The 19,788-nt window shown below is 28.3% G+C and overlaps 1 protein-coding gene across 3 annotated transcripts in view; it reads left to right on the forward strand.

The window, feature by feature from the left end:
* Positions 1 to 19,788, forward strand: part of LOC135928203 (nostrin-like) — a 58,123-nt gene that overhangs the window by 18,089 nt on the left and 20,246 nt on the right. For all 3 annotated transcript variants that reach the window (XM_065464622.1, XM_065464690.1, XM_065464761.1), the window contains 4 exons: positions 2,553 to 2,618; positions 2,888 to 2,969; positions 3,633 to 3,695; positions 3,866 to 4,006. In XM_065464622.1, the coding sequence (XP_065320694.1) occupies positions 2,553 to 2,618; positions 2,888 to 2,969; positions 3,633 to 3,695; positions 3,866 to 4,006 (352 nt within the window). The remainder of the gene's footprint in view (positions 1 to 2,552; positions 2,619 to 2,887; positions 2,970 to 3,632; positions 3,696 to 3,865; positions 4,007 to 19,788) is intronic.

Here is a 19,788-nt window from a genome sequence, read left to right on the forward strand (position 1 = left end):
TAATAAATATTGGGTTTGTTTTCTTAAATATTAATATCATAAAATTAATTTAAAATTATGACTTCACCTGGCTTTTTAAAAAAATATTTATTTCAATTCCACTTCAAATTCATTCTCGTATTCTCTTTATTCATATTATTCGAATAACTTTGGAAAATCAATAGAAACAAAATTTAGATTACTAGGTGTTAAAAATTGATGTTTTATGAATAATACGGAATATTTTTTAAAACATATTAGCAATGACATAAATAAGAACTTTTTTTGGTAGGAAGAAGAAAGGAGAGCAAATATAGGTATAGGGCTAAAGTATGGTTAAGTTTCTTATTAATTTACCGAGTGAGGCTTGAATTTTAAGTAGTCAATAAGAAGGAAAAAAAGAGAAGGAGATCCTTCCACAAATATTGTAGATACAAATCCTAAAATCCTGAGTCCAAAAATTATAAAATATTTAGTTTACTTCTACCGATATTTTTATTCATCTAAAATGACAAAAGGACAACGACGTCATAAATATATAGTCGCCGTCAAATTTCTCTAATTTTTTTTGTTAAATATATATATATTTTTTTTTAAAACATATTTTGATGATATATCAAATCTTATATTAAATTTTATAATGCAAAAAAATTATCATTTTATAAAGAAAAAAAATTAAATGAAGTAGAGTGTATCGATATCACTTTTTGGAGGCCGTACCGATCTGATATCATATCTGTTTTTGTATTCTGTAAACATACTACTCGTTTTAATTTTTAATGCCTACATCTAGTATTGCAAAATCGCTCCATTTGAGCCAGTTTTTTAAAACGACGAACTCAGTGTTTTATCCAGAAAAATATTACGCAAGCCAGAAAATTATGCTCATAAATGGCTCAAGAGTTTGAACATCCACTAGCGAAATCTCGAGGCTTAGCCAATATATTTCCGGCTAAAATATAATTTAGCCTTTTTTAGCTATTTTGCATCATTACCTACATCTACTCATCTCATATACTTTTTATTAGCATTGATCTATAATAAAACTATACGATAACATAAGTCACTTAAATATATTATATAGTTTATATTCATGAATCTAAAGGTTATATAAAATATTTTTATTGATAAATCACTTATTTATATTTTAACATTAATCTATTTATATTTTTTTTTAACTTTCATAAATTACTATTTAATAAAAATAAACTTTTTGCATAATAATGAAAATATTTTAATAACCAAAAATCGGACTAAAAAAGATAATTGCTTTATAAAAAAATATATATTTGCGTAAACAAACTGTTTAATTATATAAAGTTATAAATTCTTGCTATTTTTTATTGATTGAGATTCAAGTTCCCTTTTCGCGTTAACATTATAATAGGCAGCAAAATGGCCAAAGTTTATCCTATGCATAGTGTTCAATTAGGGGGTTTTGGATATTGAAAAATAAAGCTGAGATAATTGTATTTTACTATGTTTATGGCTAATCTTTGGCGTAGGTAGAATCCCTCGCTGGGATCCTCGGTCCTTGCAGAGATCCGTTTTCCCAGCTCTTTAAAGAAGGCCAGGGCATGAGAGCCGAACGACGTTAGAGTCGTGGCGATTAATGGTAGGAATGTATAATTGGCGGGAAGAGATGTCGAATATTTAGCTAGTTTATTCCCCTCGGCATCTAGTATGACATCTCTATTTATATTGGAAGTGGCAAGAGGATCGATGCATGAGAAATCCCAGGTTAGGCATTCCCCCCTCTTCCAAGGGATCATAGTCGAACCATCGGAATTGTAAAGGCCAGTAGGCTCAAGGGTGGATGGGATGCCGGCGGATTTTAAGGCCCTGGCAATGGTATCATTGCATTTTGAATGCCTAATGAATCTACCTCTACAGCGCTTGCAATGTAGAGAGTGACGGCCTTTGGAGTTGACCGACGTTTGACAAAGTATATAGTGATAAGGCATTACCATATCGCAATTAAGTCTAAGACCTATGGCGTGACGTAGTTCGTCATTGCCTAGGAGCTGGTCAAGGTTTCGCGATGGGAATGCCTCAAGAAATTCGTATCCACTACCTGCGTGGAGAAGAGTAGAGAATGGTCCTCTGGTTGGCTTCTCGATTTAAGGAATGCAACGGAGTTGCCAACTAGAGGTTTATCCCAATCCTTCTGTAGTGCCGACGATGGAGGATCGACTAATGAGAGGGACTTCCATAGATCAATTACCTGTAGGAGTAAGGGGTCAGGATGTTTGGTGAGTGTTTGTATGATGGGCTCGCAGGAAAAGCGAGAGGATATGAACGCACTAAAATAAATTTTTAAAAATTAAGATGCCATTTTATCGGATCGGAAAATTTTATAATATCTGCCGATAATTTATATTTTGAAAATAAAATATCGGTACATCCCATAAATGAAGAGACGAGCACGGGAAAAAAATAATGTTTTTATAGTCATCTCGTTTTTTTAAGAAAACAAACATTATTTTGCTATCGGAAGGCGAAGGAAGCACTTTTTGTAAATTAAAATGGCAAATGCTATTAGCGATATATATAAAATTTTTTATGACATCAAGGAATTCCATATTTTTCGCTTGGGAAGTCATATGCCAAGAAATGGATGAAGAGTCCCAAATTCACAAGTAATATATACTTTATATTTTTCCTGTTTAAGGATATGATTAATGAGATTGGAAATCATATTTTCTCCAATCAAATTTATATGATTATGAATAAAAAAAGACTATTTTAATCAAATTAGCCAGTATATTCAGGTCACCCACAATCCGTAATCGCAAAATAATAATTAATGTATATTTCTTTTTTAATATTATTTTAAAAGACTAATATGCTGATAACCCAATAATTTTTATATACACTTATTTTTTGTTATTTTTCCCTCTTCCCTTAGAAATATAAGTGTGACTTTGAACGAAGATATAGTCAAGCCGTTGATCAATTTATCTAAAATTCACTCCGATTTACGCAAAACGGTTAGCCATCTTATATTTGTCGATCGAATATCTCTTTATTAATATTCTATTCGCGAATATCAATTAGCGATTGCCAAAAACTCTTAAATAAATTCTAAATTACTATTTTATTGTTTGTTTACACACATAAAAACGTTTTATAAAAATCAGTAAAAATAAATATGGTAAACTAATTTTCATTTACTAAAATGTAGTTGAAGAGATAAGCATAATAAGTCGACAAAGCATTGTAATTTGATACGATTTCAGGAAATCGAGATCAAAACCAGAATTTGTAACCTGTATTGGTAAAGGTTCGGTTCGTAATATTTTAAAGTAACAATGATTCATGTTTCGATTCTTAGATTTGCTCGGTTCCAAGGGTTCCGGTTCAAAACTTTATTAACAAGCTATTACAAAAATATTATTAAATTCTAAAATAAATCATTCAAAATTGTTGTCCACTTTTTTTTAAACTGGTTCGGATTCGTAAAATTTTTAGAAAATGGTTCTATTTCCGTGAGAAGTTCCAATTCCTAAATTAGTTCCGGGTTCTGATTTCAAATTTTGACCGACATGCTTAAAAGCGGGAATATTATGAGCGTATTATGTAAATTGAAACAAAAATCATGCAGTAAATGAGCTTAATAAATATAAAAGTTTGTTTTAAAAATTAAATATAAGATTGAAAGCGATGTTGAAAAAACCTGTAAACTATATGAAGAAGCCAGGTCCGATGAGATCAAGGTATTGCAATATAATTTATATTATTCTTTGCTAAAAAAATAATGTCATTACTCATTTACACGTGTCATAGCATTTAATCCAATTTCTGTCACTTAAAAAGATTGACGTTTCTTGCTTAAAATCAAATCATGTTTATTTGATTCTTTACGTTTAACCTTTTTCATATTTAGAACAAAGTAGCCAGTTTTGAAAATCACAAACAAGTCGAAAAATTGAAGGAAAATATTGAAGCTCTCACGAAGAAAAATTCTGAAGCCTTTAAATCCGTTCCAAACGCCGCATCCTCTCCAGCCGAAAAAGAAATTTTTAAGGTTAATAAAAAAAAAAAATCTCTTTTTTTAAAAAAATAATCAAATTAGATTTAAACTCACTGACTTCTGCTCTTTACTAGCGACCCCACATAGGGAAATATGAGGCGGTTCCTTTCCTTTAATTTAAAGATTTGTTTAAAATATGTCTAGTCAAAAATAATGAATAACCAACTATAAGCAAATAAATTTTTAAAAATAATAATAGATTCTGGGTCTGCAGGTATGATTTATTTTCATAAAAATGGAACAGGTTTAATTATTGTTGAAATAATAAAACCTCATTTATTTGATTTAACCTTTAACTTATATAAAATAAAGTTAGTTTAATTTTTTTTATTTATTTTTAAAACTATGGATGCTTAACAAAATAAATTTTAAAAAAGAAGAGCCCTTAAAAGTTAGCCAACAAACAATATCTGTCATTCTTAATAAAACTAATATTTGGAAAATTTCTGATTCTAAATCCATAATTATATCTAAACTTATTGAAGAAATGATAGCCTGCGACCATCAGCTAATTTTTATATTGGAGGATAACTGCTTTAAAAAATTATTACATCATTTATATCTGAATTTTCCAATAGAAAGTATTTTTCGCAAAGAGTAATTTCTGATATATATGAAAAATTTTCCGAAAAAAATTTTGGCTGAGGGTTCTTATTTCTAGAAATTCAGGTGGTGATTCTCATATCTCTCTAACATGCCATTATATAACCCAAGACTAACGTATTATACTACAATAAACATTGCTCATATTTTAGGCGAGATTAATTATTTGGGGAATAAAAAAAACAAAATACGCTTAATTCGTGATAACGCACCAAATATAGCCTTGGCCATGAAAAATGGAAAATTTCAAAGTGTATCATGGTTTGCCATAGTTTACAATTTGGGCCGGGTTGGCTTTCAGGCCCATACCCAGCCCCGTTATCTAATTATATATATTTCCTATATATATTTCCTAGCGGGCCCTCTAGGTTATTTTAATGGGCTTGGGCCAATTAAATTTAGCTTATTTTAAGAATATTTAATAGGACAAATATTACAAATCATTTTGATTTTAGTAGGTGTTATTTATCACATTTCCTATACTCCTTGGTAGAGTGTTATTGTTTTTTTTTAAATTGCAAATTTGTATATTACTTATTCTTGACATAACAGATTTAAAGTGTATAGGTAATAAATATTATTTATAATTTAAGGGAAAAGTATAGTTGAATGGATCCTATTTTATTAATACATGTTTTTTATATATGCAGCTGCTTATATAGATTAGGTTGTAATACATCATGGTTTAGAATAAAATGCATCAATCTATATGTATAAAACCGGAAATAGCCATAAAAAAGGTTCAAAATTTTTATCACACTGCTTTATATTTGTACAAAATTCGCACTTTATTTAAACTTTTATTAAATTTTGTTTCGAAATTGCTTGACAAAATAATTCAAAACATATTTATAACTTTATTTGTCTCAAATTGCATAATTACATATAATACAATTAAAAATTTATAATTATATTTAAAATATATCATATATTAAATCATCGAAAGAATTTGAATAAATTTTGACTTTCATTTTGTTTTCGCCTAAGCATGGAACTTTTGTGTTCCAGAATCTCTTTGCTCACAGAAACCTGCTTTCAAGATGATTTTCCATATTGATATATTAATTATTGCTCACAAATATATAATTTACCCCATGGATATTATTTCCTGCATAGTTAAATAAATCCATTGTTTTGGAACTGCATTAGAAAATTAATAAATTTTAGCCACTCTATTAAATTTTTCCTTCAAGAATAGGATCAATTTTGTTTGAAATAAATAGAACATGCATTATGAGAAAATAAAGAATTATTATTATGATTATGATTTTAAGATGAAATAAAAATTAAGGAGCTAACATTAGGGGTTACGAAAACTACAATATCAAGGTGAATTTATCGATTAAATATAAAGACATTTGTTGAATTTTAATTTTGGTAGATTGTTTTATGCTAAATAAAATATTTAAAATTATTTTGCCAAGTAATTTCGTGACAAAATTTAACTAAAGTAATAAATAAAGCATATTATCCCAGCCGCCTCTCAAAAATTTTGTTAAAGATAAAAAAAAGTAAGGGCCTATTAGATTGAATTTTTAAATAAACATTATTTCATAACTATTCATTAAATTTAAATATGATGATATTTATGTTTAAATGATCAAATTTAGCTATATAAAGAGTCATAACTCCTAGAACTATGTTCATCCTAGTCTAGCATTTTGTACAAATATAAAGCAGTGCACAGGGGAAAAATTTAAAATACCCTTTTTCTCCTGGTTTATACATCCGGTTTTCGATATTAATCAGATTTCTATTATATTTATTTGTATGTCATATTAAAGAACTATTATTAAGCTACATTTTAAAATTTATCTCTAACCTAATTATTTCTCGAGATATTTCAAAATAAATGAGGTGGATTTTGTTAAAAATGTAGCATTTTTCCATGCTTTAAACTCCTATATCTTATCTGGTAAACATGTTTCAAATTGGGACCAGGGAAGGATTAAATCATCTTCACCTGAAGAAGTAAGTACTATGGACATAATATTATTAAAATAAATTATAAAATAGAATATTTATATTATTATTAACATTTACTTTGAATTTTGATTGAATATTAATTAGATTAACATTCGACTGAAAATTTAATGAGTATTTAAAATAAAAATGTAGGAATTGTGGTTGATATGAATTAAAAACTCATCATAAATTATTTATATTAAAATAATAATACTCATTTTATCAAACTTTTTTAATCGGTCGTCTATAAATTTTATTAAATTTCTTTTTACATAAAACCTAGTTTAAAAAAAATATAATTTATAAATTTATAATTATATAATTAAAAATAAAAATAAAATTCTATAATTGAGTCCCCAAAAAGGAACCCTAATTGTGTCTAAAATTTTTTATTTGGATTTTTTGTCGAATAAAAAGAAATTCTCTGGGTTCATTTGTGAAAAGTCGTATTTTATTACCCAGATTTTTTAAAAACATAAATGTTGAAGGCGAAATGTCCGTTAGTAGAGGTCACTACTGGAGTGAATATGAAGTTTTTAAAATTTTTGTATTTGTTTGTCTTTTTAATTTCTGCCTGTGTTATTAAATTGAAATTTATGTTTGAAGGGAATGATGAGACACACGTGTAATCCCATATAAGTGATTTGCCGAGGGCCCAAGGTATGGTTGTCATACCATCAGGTCTTAAACCCTCTACTTGAGATTGGAATGTGTGCATCTGTTAGGCTTCTATTTATTATATGGTTTACAGCTTAGTGGCGTTGATGTCGTCCTTGACTAAATATACAATTTAAGCCACGTCTACCCTTTGAATCGACGGGTGATTTGCATTTGATGCAGGCATGAGGCTGTACTATATCACAACCTAGATTGGTTACTCTCAATTGTTCATCTAATAAGAGATTACCAAGGTTACGAGGAGTGAATCTAACCATTCATGACCACCAAGTCTGTCAGATAATTGAAAGAGTTGAATGCAATCTAAAGATAGATTGACTGATATATCTGTTTGGTATTTCGAGATTAAAGGTGTGAAATCATCTATCCATGAAATGAAAATTATTTTTATCATTCATAAAATAATCCAATTACTTGCCGACAAACGTGAAAATAATTTCTGTCTCTTTGTGGACCATCATTGCCTAGATGTGCAGGATCAAAATTACAAACAATACCTCTCATAGTTTTCTTGCACATTACACATACCCTCACTTATAACAAGCAATTTTGTAACACCAATTTAATAATTTATAATCCTATATACATAGTTTTGCTAAGAAATTTTAATTTTCATATTAAAAATATTTTTTCTTTAAAAAAAAAAATTAAATAAAATAATGTCAACAATTTGTAACATTTGTGCAAAACTAATTAAAGTGACAAAGGCCAGTCTTTTATACAAACATAGTTACAAAGGGTCAACATGTCCTTCCTCTCAAGTCTCAATAATCTCTAACCAATGAAATTATAACAATACCCAAACCCTTATTAAATATTAGAGCCTCATCCTCCCCCTATTAACATAGATTTTCTTGAAAGATTTTTGGAATGGAAAAAAGACCCACTTTAACACATCTACCAAATAAATCTAGAAACCTAATTTCAAATTTTGTTACTAAACTTATCACAAAAGTTAATGATAACTTAAATTGTTTAAAATCATGGGAAGACTTATTAACCTTCTCTCACAAATGTCTTATACGTCCCGCTAACAAAGAAACCCCATTACATGAACAAATAAAATCAAACATTGATAATTTTGACACTATTCAAATGATTAATTACAATCATAATGTTAAAAAGCAAGTAGATGATATAACACACAAATGCAAAATAATATCAAATAAAATAGATCGGTGACATAGGCTGTGTAATTAAACCTATATCCTCAGATAACCATCTTTCTCCTATCAATGAAGAAACATTACAACTACATCCCGAAGCTTCCACAGATAATCTACCCATCTCTCCAATCACCAGACTGTAATTTTTAACAGTAATGAAATAGTCAATGCTATCAATTCTTTCAATAAAAACTCAGCAGGTGGTCTTGATGGTTTCAGACCCTCCTATTTTCAATACTTAATTAATTCAAAAAATCCTTCCCATAGTTCTGTCATCAAGGTTTTAACAACTTTTTGTAATAACATAATTAATAATGATATTCCAATACAAACTCACCAAATCCTTTTTGGTGCACGTCTAATTGCATTATTCAAGCCAGACGGTGGTACCCGTCCCATTGCAGTAGGCTCCTTTTTCAGAAGATTAATAGCCAAAATCAATCGAACACATCAAACCTATCAATTAGGTTTTGGGATCACGGGCGGGTGTGAAATAGCGGCTCATACCTTAAGAATTTACTTAGAAATCCCACCACCATATTCTGTAATATGTAAACTAGATTTCAAAAATGCCTTCAATAGCCTACATCGTACCTCATTTTTAAAATTCTTCTATGAAACTTTTCCCTGTTACTCTAAATTTATTGAATCCTCATATGGCTTTCAGACACCTTTGACATATGGATCTTTTCAGATTTTATCCCAAGAGGGCATCCAACAAGGGGATCCATTTGGACCTCTTCTTTTTTGTTTTGGAATCCATCATCTCATCACCAAATCAAACAAAATTTCAACCTAGATCTTAATCTATGGTATTTAGACGATGGGACCATCTGTGGCCCTTCAGCTAATGTACTAAGCGCCTTAAAACAGCTGGAAATCAATTCCCAAGCTATCGGCCTGGTACTCAACATAAATAAAACAGAATTAAGTTTATTAAATAAGCCACAAAAGTTGGAAGGCTACAAAATCATTGCTCCTGATAGTTTAACCTTACTTGGGTCCCCATTAGCTAATGCTACCAATTCAGAAGATTTTTAAAAGCTTTTACAGCATGGAGCACATTCTATGTCTCCTACCAGCACACCAATCTTTATTTTTAATACGCAAATGCCTGTATATACCTAAATTTTTGCACATTCCGATCATCATCTTTTTTCAAAAACAACGAATTCATATCTATAATTCAGGATAAATTTAAAATATTTCTAGAAAAAATTTTAAACATAAATTTAAACTCATTCAATTGCTCACTTGCTCAGCTACCTTCCAAACTAGGCGGTTTCGATTTTTTTCCACTCAATCTTTTATCCTTATCATCATTCGTATCATCTAGATTATCTAACAATTCTATGATTTCTGGCTTCATATGCCCTACCGATCGTTTATTAGAGGACGCTATTGACAAATGGAAGGCAAACACACCCATTAACACCGTATTACCATCAATCATCACACACAAAAAAAATTCACTTTAAATCCGAAATATCAAACATGACAGACTTGGTGGTCATGAATGGTTAGAATCACTCCCTAGTCGTAACCTTGGTAATCTTTTATCAGATGAACAATTGAGAGTAACCATTGATTTACATCTAGGTTGTGATATAGTACAGCCTCATGCCTGCATCAAATGCAAATCACCCGTCGATTCAAAGGGTAGATATGGCTTAAATTGTATATTTAGTCAAGGGCGACATCAACGCCACTCAGCTGTAAAGAAGCCTAACAGCTGCACACATTCCAAACAATTTTGAACCATCAAACTTATCTCAAGTAGATGGCTTAAGACCTGATGGTATGACAACCATACCTTGGGCCCTCGGCAAATCATTCATATGGGATTACACGTGTGTCTCATCATTCCCTTCAAACATAAATTTCAATTTAATAACACAGGCAGAAACTAAAAAGACAAACAAATACAAAAATTTTAAAAACTTCATATTCACTCCAGTAGTGACCTCTACTAACGGGCATTTTTCGCCTTCAACATTTATGTTTTTAAAAAATCTGGGTAATAAAATACGGAACTCAGAAAATTTCTTTTTATTAGAAAAAAAATCCAAATAGAAATTTTTAGCCACAATTATAGTTCCTTTTTGGGGACTCAATTATAGAATTTTATTTTTAATTATATAATTATAAATTTATAAATTATATTTTTTTTAACTAGGTTTTATGTAAAAAGAAATTTAATAAAATTTATAGACGACCGATTAAAAAAAGTTTGATAAAAAGAAATTAATAGTAATTTTATAGTACAATAAAATGTTTTTCTTTTTTTAATATTTTTTAAGAAAAATTTTAAAGTAACGTTTTGCGTTACTATTACTCAAAAAAAAATGCGCCATTACTCGTTACCTCTAGAAGAAGGTAACGAATGGCGTTCCTTTTCTTCAACGACGTTAGTAACTACGTTACTTTTGACGTTAATTTACAGCACTACCAGAGCGCAATTTTAAAAATTTATTGTCTGTATTTTAAATATTAGTAATGTTTTAATTTATTTTTTGTAATTTAAGGATGTGTATATTTAATAGTTCCTATATTTAATTATATAAAATCCCATGATATTTTTATTAAAAAATTTTTTTTTTATTCTTATAAAATTAAATCACACTGATACTTTTTTGATGGACAAATTCAATATTAATTAGAAATTAACTATATGTCTATAAAGATGATATTTTAAAAAAATCAATGTAATGATCTTTACAATAATCGATATATAGATTTTACACCATTTGTGAATTCAGTTGGCTTTCTATATATTCCCTTTGTGTACTACAGTAAGATTGAAATCTAGGAAAGCTATTATATAGCCCTTTTTTCTGAACTAATTGATTTTTTGTGTGAATTTATTTTTGCATATTGGTAATATTAAATGATAATGATAACTATATTATATGAATAGATTCATTTGAAAGACCAACAGATTTGACCTACTATAGTAGTACAACTTTATTTAAATTAAAGAATTTTATTTTTTATGATCACCATATTGCCAAAATTCATTATGAATTTTTTCTCATTGGCTAATAAACATGCACCAAATAAATTAGAGATCTGCAAAAGTAGGCCCCGGGCTATTTTTTTTTAAAAAAATTGGGTTCGGGCTGGGCCGGGCCTAATATTTTTTTAAAAAATTCGGGCCGGGTCGGATCAGGATTTGGAAATTTTTTTTAATTATCAATTTTATTTTAAATTTTTAATGTAAAATAAAAATATTAGATTTTATTTATAGAAATTAGACGTCATATAACATACATTTATTTTGAGTAATTATAAAAATTAATTTCTATTTTTAAATAAATTCGGGCCGGGCTGGTAAATTTTTTAAAAAAAAATCGGCAACTTTACTTATGACTTTCTCTTTTGTAATAAATTGTAGTATAATTTTTTTTTAGATTTATTGAATTAAAATCAAGAAATAGTTAAAAAATTATATTCTCGGGAATATAAATTATTTGATAACAATTCATTGAAGAGCAAAGTCTGGTATAATAATAGACAATCATAATTATAAAATTATACATATTATATGTAAAAGATGTCATGACATGCTTTCATATTCACAAGTAGGGTCATCCCATTTATTAAGGCATAAATGTAAACCAAATCCTATAATTAAATTATCTTCTTTTTATTCAAATAAAATTGATAAAGTATCATATACAAATGAAAAAAAGGAATTTATTAATAGATGTTTAAAATTTTGTCCCGTACATATTCGCCCATTTCAATGTATAGCTGGTAAAGGCTTTAATCATTTAGCACAATATTTTATCGAAGTTGAAAGAGGGGTATGATTGATGTTGAAAATATGTTGCCAAGTCCTATAACATATGAATGATATTTCTTAAAATTTGCACAAAAGTATATTTCCAGAAATACAAAGTGCTTTGATAAATTTTGGCAACTGATTTATACACTGATGACTTTAAATAGTACACATATAACATTGACTCTTCACTATATAATTAAATGGAAATTAATTAAACTTGTTTTTTTACACCTCTCTTTTATAGAAGATGAAAAAACAAGTGAAATTCACAAAGAACTTGTATATAATTTTACTAAACTTAAATACTCTTCTGATGAATTTTATAAAATCACATTCATCACTGATCATAATAGCAACTTGATAGAACCATATAAACGGTTAAACTGTATGCTCATTTCATTAACACTATTCCACGAAATACCTTTTCTCCAAAATTTATACAAATATCCACACACTTATTATATAACCTCAATCTTCAATGTAAATCACTAACCAGATCCTTTAAACAAAGTGGATATAATAAGAATTTATCAAAGACACTTTACCAAGATACTGAAACAAGGTGGAATTCCAAATTAAAAATGTTCAAAGGTGTAAAGAATTCATTATGGAAAAGAATATGGAAAACAAGCTAAATTCTAATGATAAAAATGGATGGAAATCTTTGAAAGACATGTTGACCCCTTATAATCAGGCAACCAAAGAGCTGGAGGGAGATACAACACCTACTTTATCCAAAGTTTTATTAATCTATAAAACAGGCGCATTTACCAATGTCTACTATTTTATTTGATGCATATCAAAATAATAATGAAATTATAAAATTAAAACTAAGAGCTAAAGAATTCTTAATATCGAAATTCCAATAAGATATTATCCATAAAATTGCAACATTTTTAACTCCGGAATTCCGCCAATTACAAATGCTTACTTTGGAAGAAGCAATAGAAGTGAAAAATTCTGTCAGAGCTAATAAAAGATTTCAGAAAATCAACCTATTCCTATATATGATCTGGATAAAGCATATGTCCCTACTTTAAAGAATACTGCCAGAACTACAAGTAACTTATTTTTTATATGTTTTTATCTATATAATTTTTTAGCAACATCTTCAGATCTGGATGGAGTGGTCCCTACTTCGAGGAGTATCACCAGTGCAACCAAATTTATTTTTTATAAATCTTTTTAGCTATATAATATCTTTGGCTATATCCTCATTAATGGATATGTCTACATTAGAGGAAGATACTATGTTAAATAATGAGACTGATACTGATGAGGTTAATTAATATTTGGATATTAAGCTTAAGGAGGAGGATATCAATTATGATGATCATATCCCAGATTGGTGGAAGAAGCACGAAAAAATTTTGCCAAAAATTATCAAGATGGACCAAAAAAATTCACGCAATCCTACATCCAATGCTTCTAGTGAACGCAATTGGAAGGGTTATCGAAGAGAGGACGAATTGAAACAATGAATTGTTGATAATTTGAAAATATAGATTAAAATTTTGTTTATATCATTTTTATTAATATTATATATAATTACTAAATAAAATATTATATTTCCATTGGTATTACTTCAGCATAAGTATACATAAAATAATTTAATGGGCTTGGGAAATTTTTTTTAAAGCTTATTGCAGGCTTGGGAATTTTTTTAAATATTAAATGCAGGCCACGCTTGGCCTTGGCTTAGTAACAGGTAGAATCCCGCTTGGTGCCTAGATTAATTTGTGCTTAGTTAGACTCAATCGAATTTGGATTTCTTTTAAATTATTTCGTTAAATAGAAGTATGTTTAAAGTGCCTTACAATTTTGTTTGCCCGAGCTAACATGTCGATGATTGATCACTAGGATAAAATTGTATATTATTTTTTTACCTAAAAATATTTCATACACTGAAAAGCTCAAGATTGCATATAGCTTAATTATTAAAGATGACAATGTTCTACCAGGTTATATGTTTTTTTTTAAATAAGTTTAGATATTATTGATAATTTCAATTAAAAATAATGCTTCAAGTAACGTAAAAATAAATGCAAATTTAATTTACGCGATGCGTATAAATTGAAAATTAAGGAACCAAGATACCAGTAAAATAGTGGAGATTGATAGTAGTTTAGACTAGAGGTCTGCATTGGTCGGGTTTCCTGCCCGCCCGCCCACGCCCGCCCATCTAAGTGGGCGGGTGGGCGAGTAAAATATTTTTAAGAACGGGCAGGCGGGTTAAAAAATTTTTTAACAATGGGCGGGTGGGCGGGCGGATTAAGAAATTTAAACAATGGGCGGGCGGGCGGGTTAAAAAAATTTAAAATGTTTATTTTAATTAATAAAAAATTGTTCTTACGAACTTAAAAAATAAAAAGTCTTTTTCTGGTATAACTTTTTATAAAATAAATCAACTTTTTTCTTCAATTAAAAAAACTTTTTCTACAAATAAAAATAAACTTTTTTCTCTAAACAAATTAAAATCTCCTTTTATGGTAAAACTTTTTTCTTAAAATATATAATTTTTTAGATATTGAAAATTAAAATTTCCTTTTTTGGGAATAATGAAATTACTACATTGTATTATTTTATTTTAGTAATGATTGTTTATCTTTATATTGCCCTTTTTATTTTTATTTTCTTATATAATATATAAATTTTATTTTTTATAACATAATTTTAACAAAATAATATTTTTTAATTTAATTTTAAATTATGAATTAAGAATATATAGCTAAGAAAATAAAAAATAATTTTTATAAGATAAAAAACAATGAAGATAATAATAATAAACTTAAATCGTCAATGTGAAAACAATTTAAAATTATTTTTGATGAAAATGACAAAAAGCTAGATTGGATTCGCTGCAATGATTGCGAGTCCATCTTTAAATATAATAGTAAAAGTGGCACCTCCTTCTTCCTTCGGCATCAATGTTCATCTGCAAATTATGAAGATTTGATAGATAATTAAAAAAATAACTGGATATTTTGAAAAAGACAATTCTTAATTAAACAAAACGATAAAATCTGGTCTCTAATAGCGAATTTTGTAGAATATTGCGCTAGAGACATTAGGTATTTTAATTTAATAAATTATTCTTTTATCTTTTTTAGGCCATTTCAAGCAGTTCAAGGACCTGGATTTATAAATATTTTACAAAGATTTGCCGACTTAGGGGCAACATATGGTAAATTGGATGTTAATAAGATCATCCCTTGTGCTACAACAGTTAGCCGCAACGTATCCAAAGTTACTGAGGATCTTAAGGAAATATTATTTCCTAAAATTGTAGAAATGATAAAAAATTCCATTTGCTCATGTACTACTGATATTTGGTGTGAAGAATTTACCAAAACCGATTACATATCTCTATCAATCCATTATATACAAAATTGGAAATTAGAAAATTTATTTCAAAATTTCAAGATGAAAAAAAGATGGGAGAAAATATTCTTAAAGAATTATTAAAAAAATTTTTTAAAATTGGTTTACCCCGAGAATATTTTTCTAAGCTCATCTTTGTTACGGGTCAAGGAGCAAATATTATAAAAGCTTTGGAAGGGTAAATTTTTTAGTAAATAAAATTTAATTATTAGGTAGATGTTATAATAATTTCGGAGAGATTTTGTTTACACCTAAAGAAAAAATATTCATATTTAAAGAACTATATTTTCCTTTTATTTTTTCAAATATTAGGTTTAATGTGTTCAGCACATATGCTGAACACAATACTTCGTAATACCTTCCAGTCAACTTTTATTTTAGAAAATGCTCCCGAGATTAATAATATTTTGGTAACTGCAAAATCATTGACGACTTATTTCAAACAAAGTGGCAACGTAAAATATCTAAGCAAGACGTTACTACAAAATATTGATATAAGATGGAATACAAAGCATAATATGCTACAAAGCATTTATATAATGTATAATGAGATTTTTTTATTCTTACAATCTCGTGATATGACTGAAAAAATGGGATCTATGGGAAAGGAAGATTTAAAAGCACTGATAGATTATTTGGAACCATATAAAGATGCAACTAATGCTCTTGAGGGTGATTGCAGGCCTACACTACAGAACGTTCTTATATGGTATTAAAATTAATATTTTGAGATTGCCCATTTTTTCTTTATTTATAAAAAAATTAGGTATAATCTTCTACATGAGCATAATTAAATAAATATGGATATAATGGAGAGAAAAACAAAATGCGAAAAAGAAATAGATATAATAAAGAAAAGTAAAGATTTTATAATTGAAAAATTAAAAATTCATATGCTCCATAAAGTTTCATCATTTTTAATACCAAAGTTCCGACAAATGAGGATGTTGTCGTCGGAAGAAATTAATGAAGTAAAAAAAACATATTGAAAACTTGTTAGATTTGATTTGCATAGAAGAATGTAACATCGACGTAGATGAAAATTTGATTTTACCCATTCCCCAAAAGCAAAGAGAATCCAATTAAAAGGTATTAATAAATTATAAATTCGTTTAGCTACTTATTAAATGTAATATTTGAAATAAATAGCATCCACATCAAAATTAAACCTCAACAGATGGTAGGATGAGGTTGTTACTGAGGATAGTACCGTACATTATGACATAACAAAATATTTAAATCTTAAAGTAACCATTTTTGATAAGTATAATTTAGCATAATTTTAAGATGCATATATTACAATTAATATACATTTAAATTACTTTTATAAATTTATTATTATTGGTTCACTTTTATTTAAAGATTTCAATTGAGGAAGAGGAAGTATACTTCAAAAGGATGTCCTACTTTGGTGGAAACGACTAGAAAAAGATTTGCCAAAGCTATTAAGATTAGCAAGAAAAATATTAGCAATTCCTGCAACTAGTGCTACTTCTGAAAGAGGATTTAGCATTGCCGGAAGGTTTTTAGAACAAAGAAGAACGTGTTTTAATCCCGAAAATGTGGATTCATTATTATTTTTGCATTATAATTACTTATAATATTTATTTTATTTTATTTGATAAAATAAATTATCCATAATTTAAATTGAATATTTTTTAAGCTTAATATAGTAATTTCCTAAATTATAAAACTTATAGAGATGTAATGTTGAAACTATTTTCATTAGATGCCTAATACAGCGGGCTTGGGTAAAAAAAAATTTATAAATCATGGTCCGGCGGGTAAAAAATTTCTGACTAATGGGAGGGCGGGCAAAAAATTTTAGACTAATGGGCGGGCGGGTAAAATTTTTTAGATTAATAGGCGGGCGGGCGGGTATATTTTTTTTGAAAACTATGCGCGGGCAGGTTAAAAAATTTTTTTAAATTGAGTGGGCTGGCATATTATCCATAAACCCGCCCAATGCAGACCTCTAGTTTAGACCATCTGCTATGGGAAAAATCAAGGAATACTTAAGAGCTTTGTATCTTTTTAATATTTTATCTTGTCTTGCTTGGTTAGGTTGGATTTTGGTCCACTCATTTGTTGAATGATATCTGATTATTTTTTAGAACCTAACAAAGGGTTGGCCTTAGGTTCATATTAAACCCTGTATTTTAACAATGCTAATTTTATATCTGTTTATTTAGATAACTAATAACCATTATATTGATATTATATACCCTGTGGATTTACTTGTTGGAAAGTACCCACAAAACATTCAAGTAAATTTTTTGGGCTTCCCGAAACAGTGTCTCAACTGAATCTGTCTTCAATATGGCAGGAGATATTGATAGTCCACATTAGAGGTCTGCATTGGGCGGGTTTTTGGATAATATGCCCGCCCACTCAATGTTTAAAAAATTTTTAACCCGCCCAGCCCGCCCATAATTTTCAAAAAAAAATATACCCCCCCCCCCGCCCATTAATCTAAAAATTTTTGCCCGCCCCCCCCCTCTCCCCCATTATTCTAAAATCTCTTGCCCGCCCGCCCATTAGTCAGAAATTTTATACCCGCCCGACCATTATTTATAAAAAAATTTTACCCTAGCCCGATTTTTTAAGAATCTATTGAAAATAGTTTCAACATTTCATCTCTATAAGTTTTATAATTTAGGAAATTACTATATTAAGCTTAAAAAATATTCAATTAAATTATGGAAAATTTATTTTATCAAATAAAATATTTATAAAATATAAATATAAAATAAATATTATAAATAATTATAATGCAAAAATAATAATGAATCCACATTTTCGGGATTCAAACACGTTTTCTTTGTTCTAAAAACCTTCCGGCAATGCTAAATCCTCTTTCAGAAGTAGCACTAGTTGCAGGAATTGCTAATATTTTTCTTGCTAATCTTGATAGTTTTGGCAAATCTTTTTCTAGTCGTTTCCACCAAAGTAGGACATCCTTTTGAAGTATATCCTCTTCCTCAATTGAAATCTTTAAATAAAAGTGTACCAATAATAATAAATTTATAAAAGTAATTTAAATTTATATTAATTGTAATATATGCATCTTAAAATTATGCTAAATTATACTTATCAAAAATGGTTACTTTAAGATTTAAATATTTTGTTATGTCATTATGTACGGTACTAACCTCAGTAACCTCATCCTCCCATCTGTTGGGGTTTAATTTTGATGTGGATGCTATTTATTTCAAATATTACATTTAATAAGTAGCTAAACGAATTTATAATTTATTAATACCTTTTAATTGGATTCTCTTTGCTTTTGGGAAATGGGTAAAATCAAATTTTCATCTACGTCGATGTTACATTCTTCTATGCAAATCAAATCTAACAGGTTTTTAATATGTTTTTTTACTTCATTAATTTCTTCCGACGACAACATCCTCATTTGTCGGAACTTTGGTATTAAAAATGTTGAAACATTATGGAGCATATGAATTTTTAATTTTTCAATTATAAAATCTTTAGCTCTTTTCTTTATTATATCTTTTTCGCATTTTGTTTTTCTCTCCATTATATCCATATTTATTTCATTATGCTCATGTAGAAGATTGTACCTAATTTTTTTATAAATAAAGAAAAAATAGGCATAAATCCCAAAATATTAATTTTAATACCATATAAGAACGTTCTGTAGTGTAGACCTGCAAACACCCTCAAGAGCATTAGTTGCATCTTTATATGGTTCCAAATAATCTATCAGTGTTTTTAAATCTTCCTTTCCCATAGATCCCATTTTTCAGTCATATCACAAGATTGTAAGAATAAAAAAATCTCATCATACATTATATAAATGCTTTGTAGCATATTATGCTTTGTATTCCATCTTATATCAATATTTTGTAGTAACATCTTGCTTAAATATTTTAAGTTGTCACTTTGTTTGAAATAAGTCGTCAATGATTTTGCAGTTACCAAAATATTATTAATCTCGGGAGCATTTTCTAAAATAAAAGTTGACTGGAAGATAATGCTGAACACATTAAACCTAATATTTGAAAAAATAAAAGGAAAATATAGTTCTTTAAATATGAATGTTTTTTCTTTAGGTGTAAACAAAATCTCTCCTAAATTATTATAATATCTACCTAATAATTAAATTTTATTTACTAAAATATTTACCCTTCCAAAGCTTTTATAATATTTGCTCCTTGACCTGTAACAAGATGAGC

The sequence above is a fragment of the Gordionus sp. m RMFG-2023 genome, chromosome 1, assembly GCF_954871325.1.
Source record: "Gordionus sp. m RMFG-2023 chromosome 1, tfGorSpeb1-WG-v2, whole genome shotgun sequence".
NCBI lineage: Eukaryota > Metazoa > Nematomorpha > Gordioida > Chordodea > Parachordodidae > Gordionus > Gordionus sp. m RMFG-2023.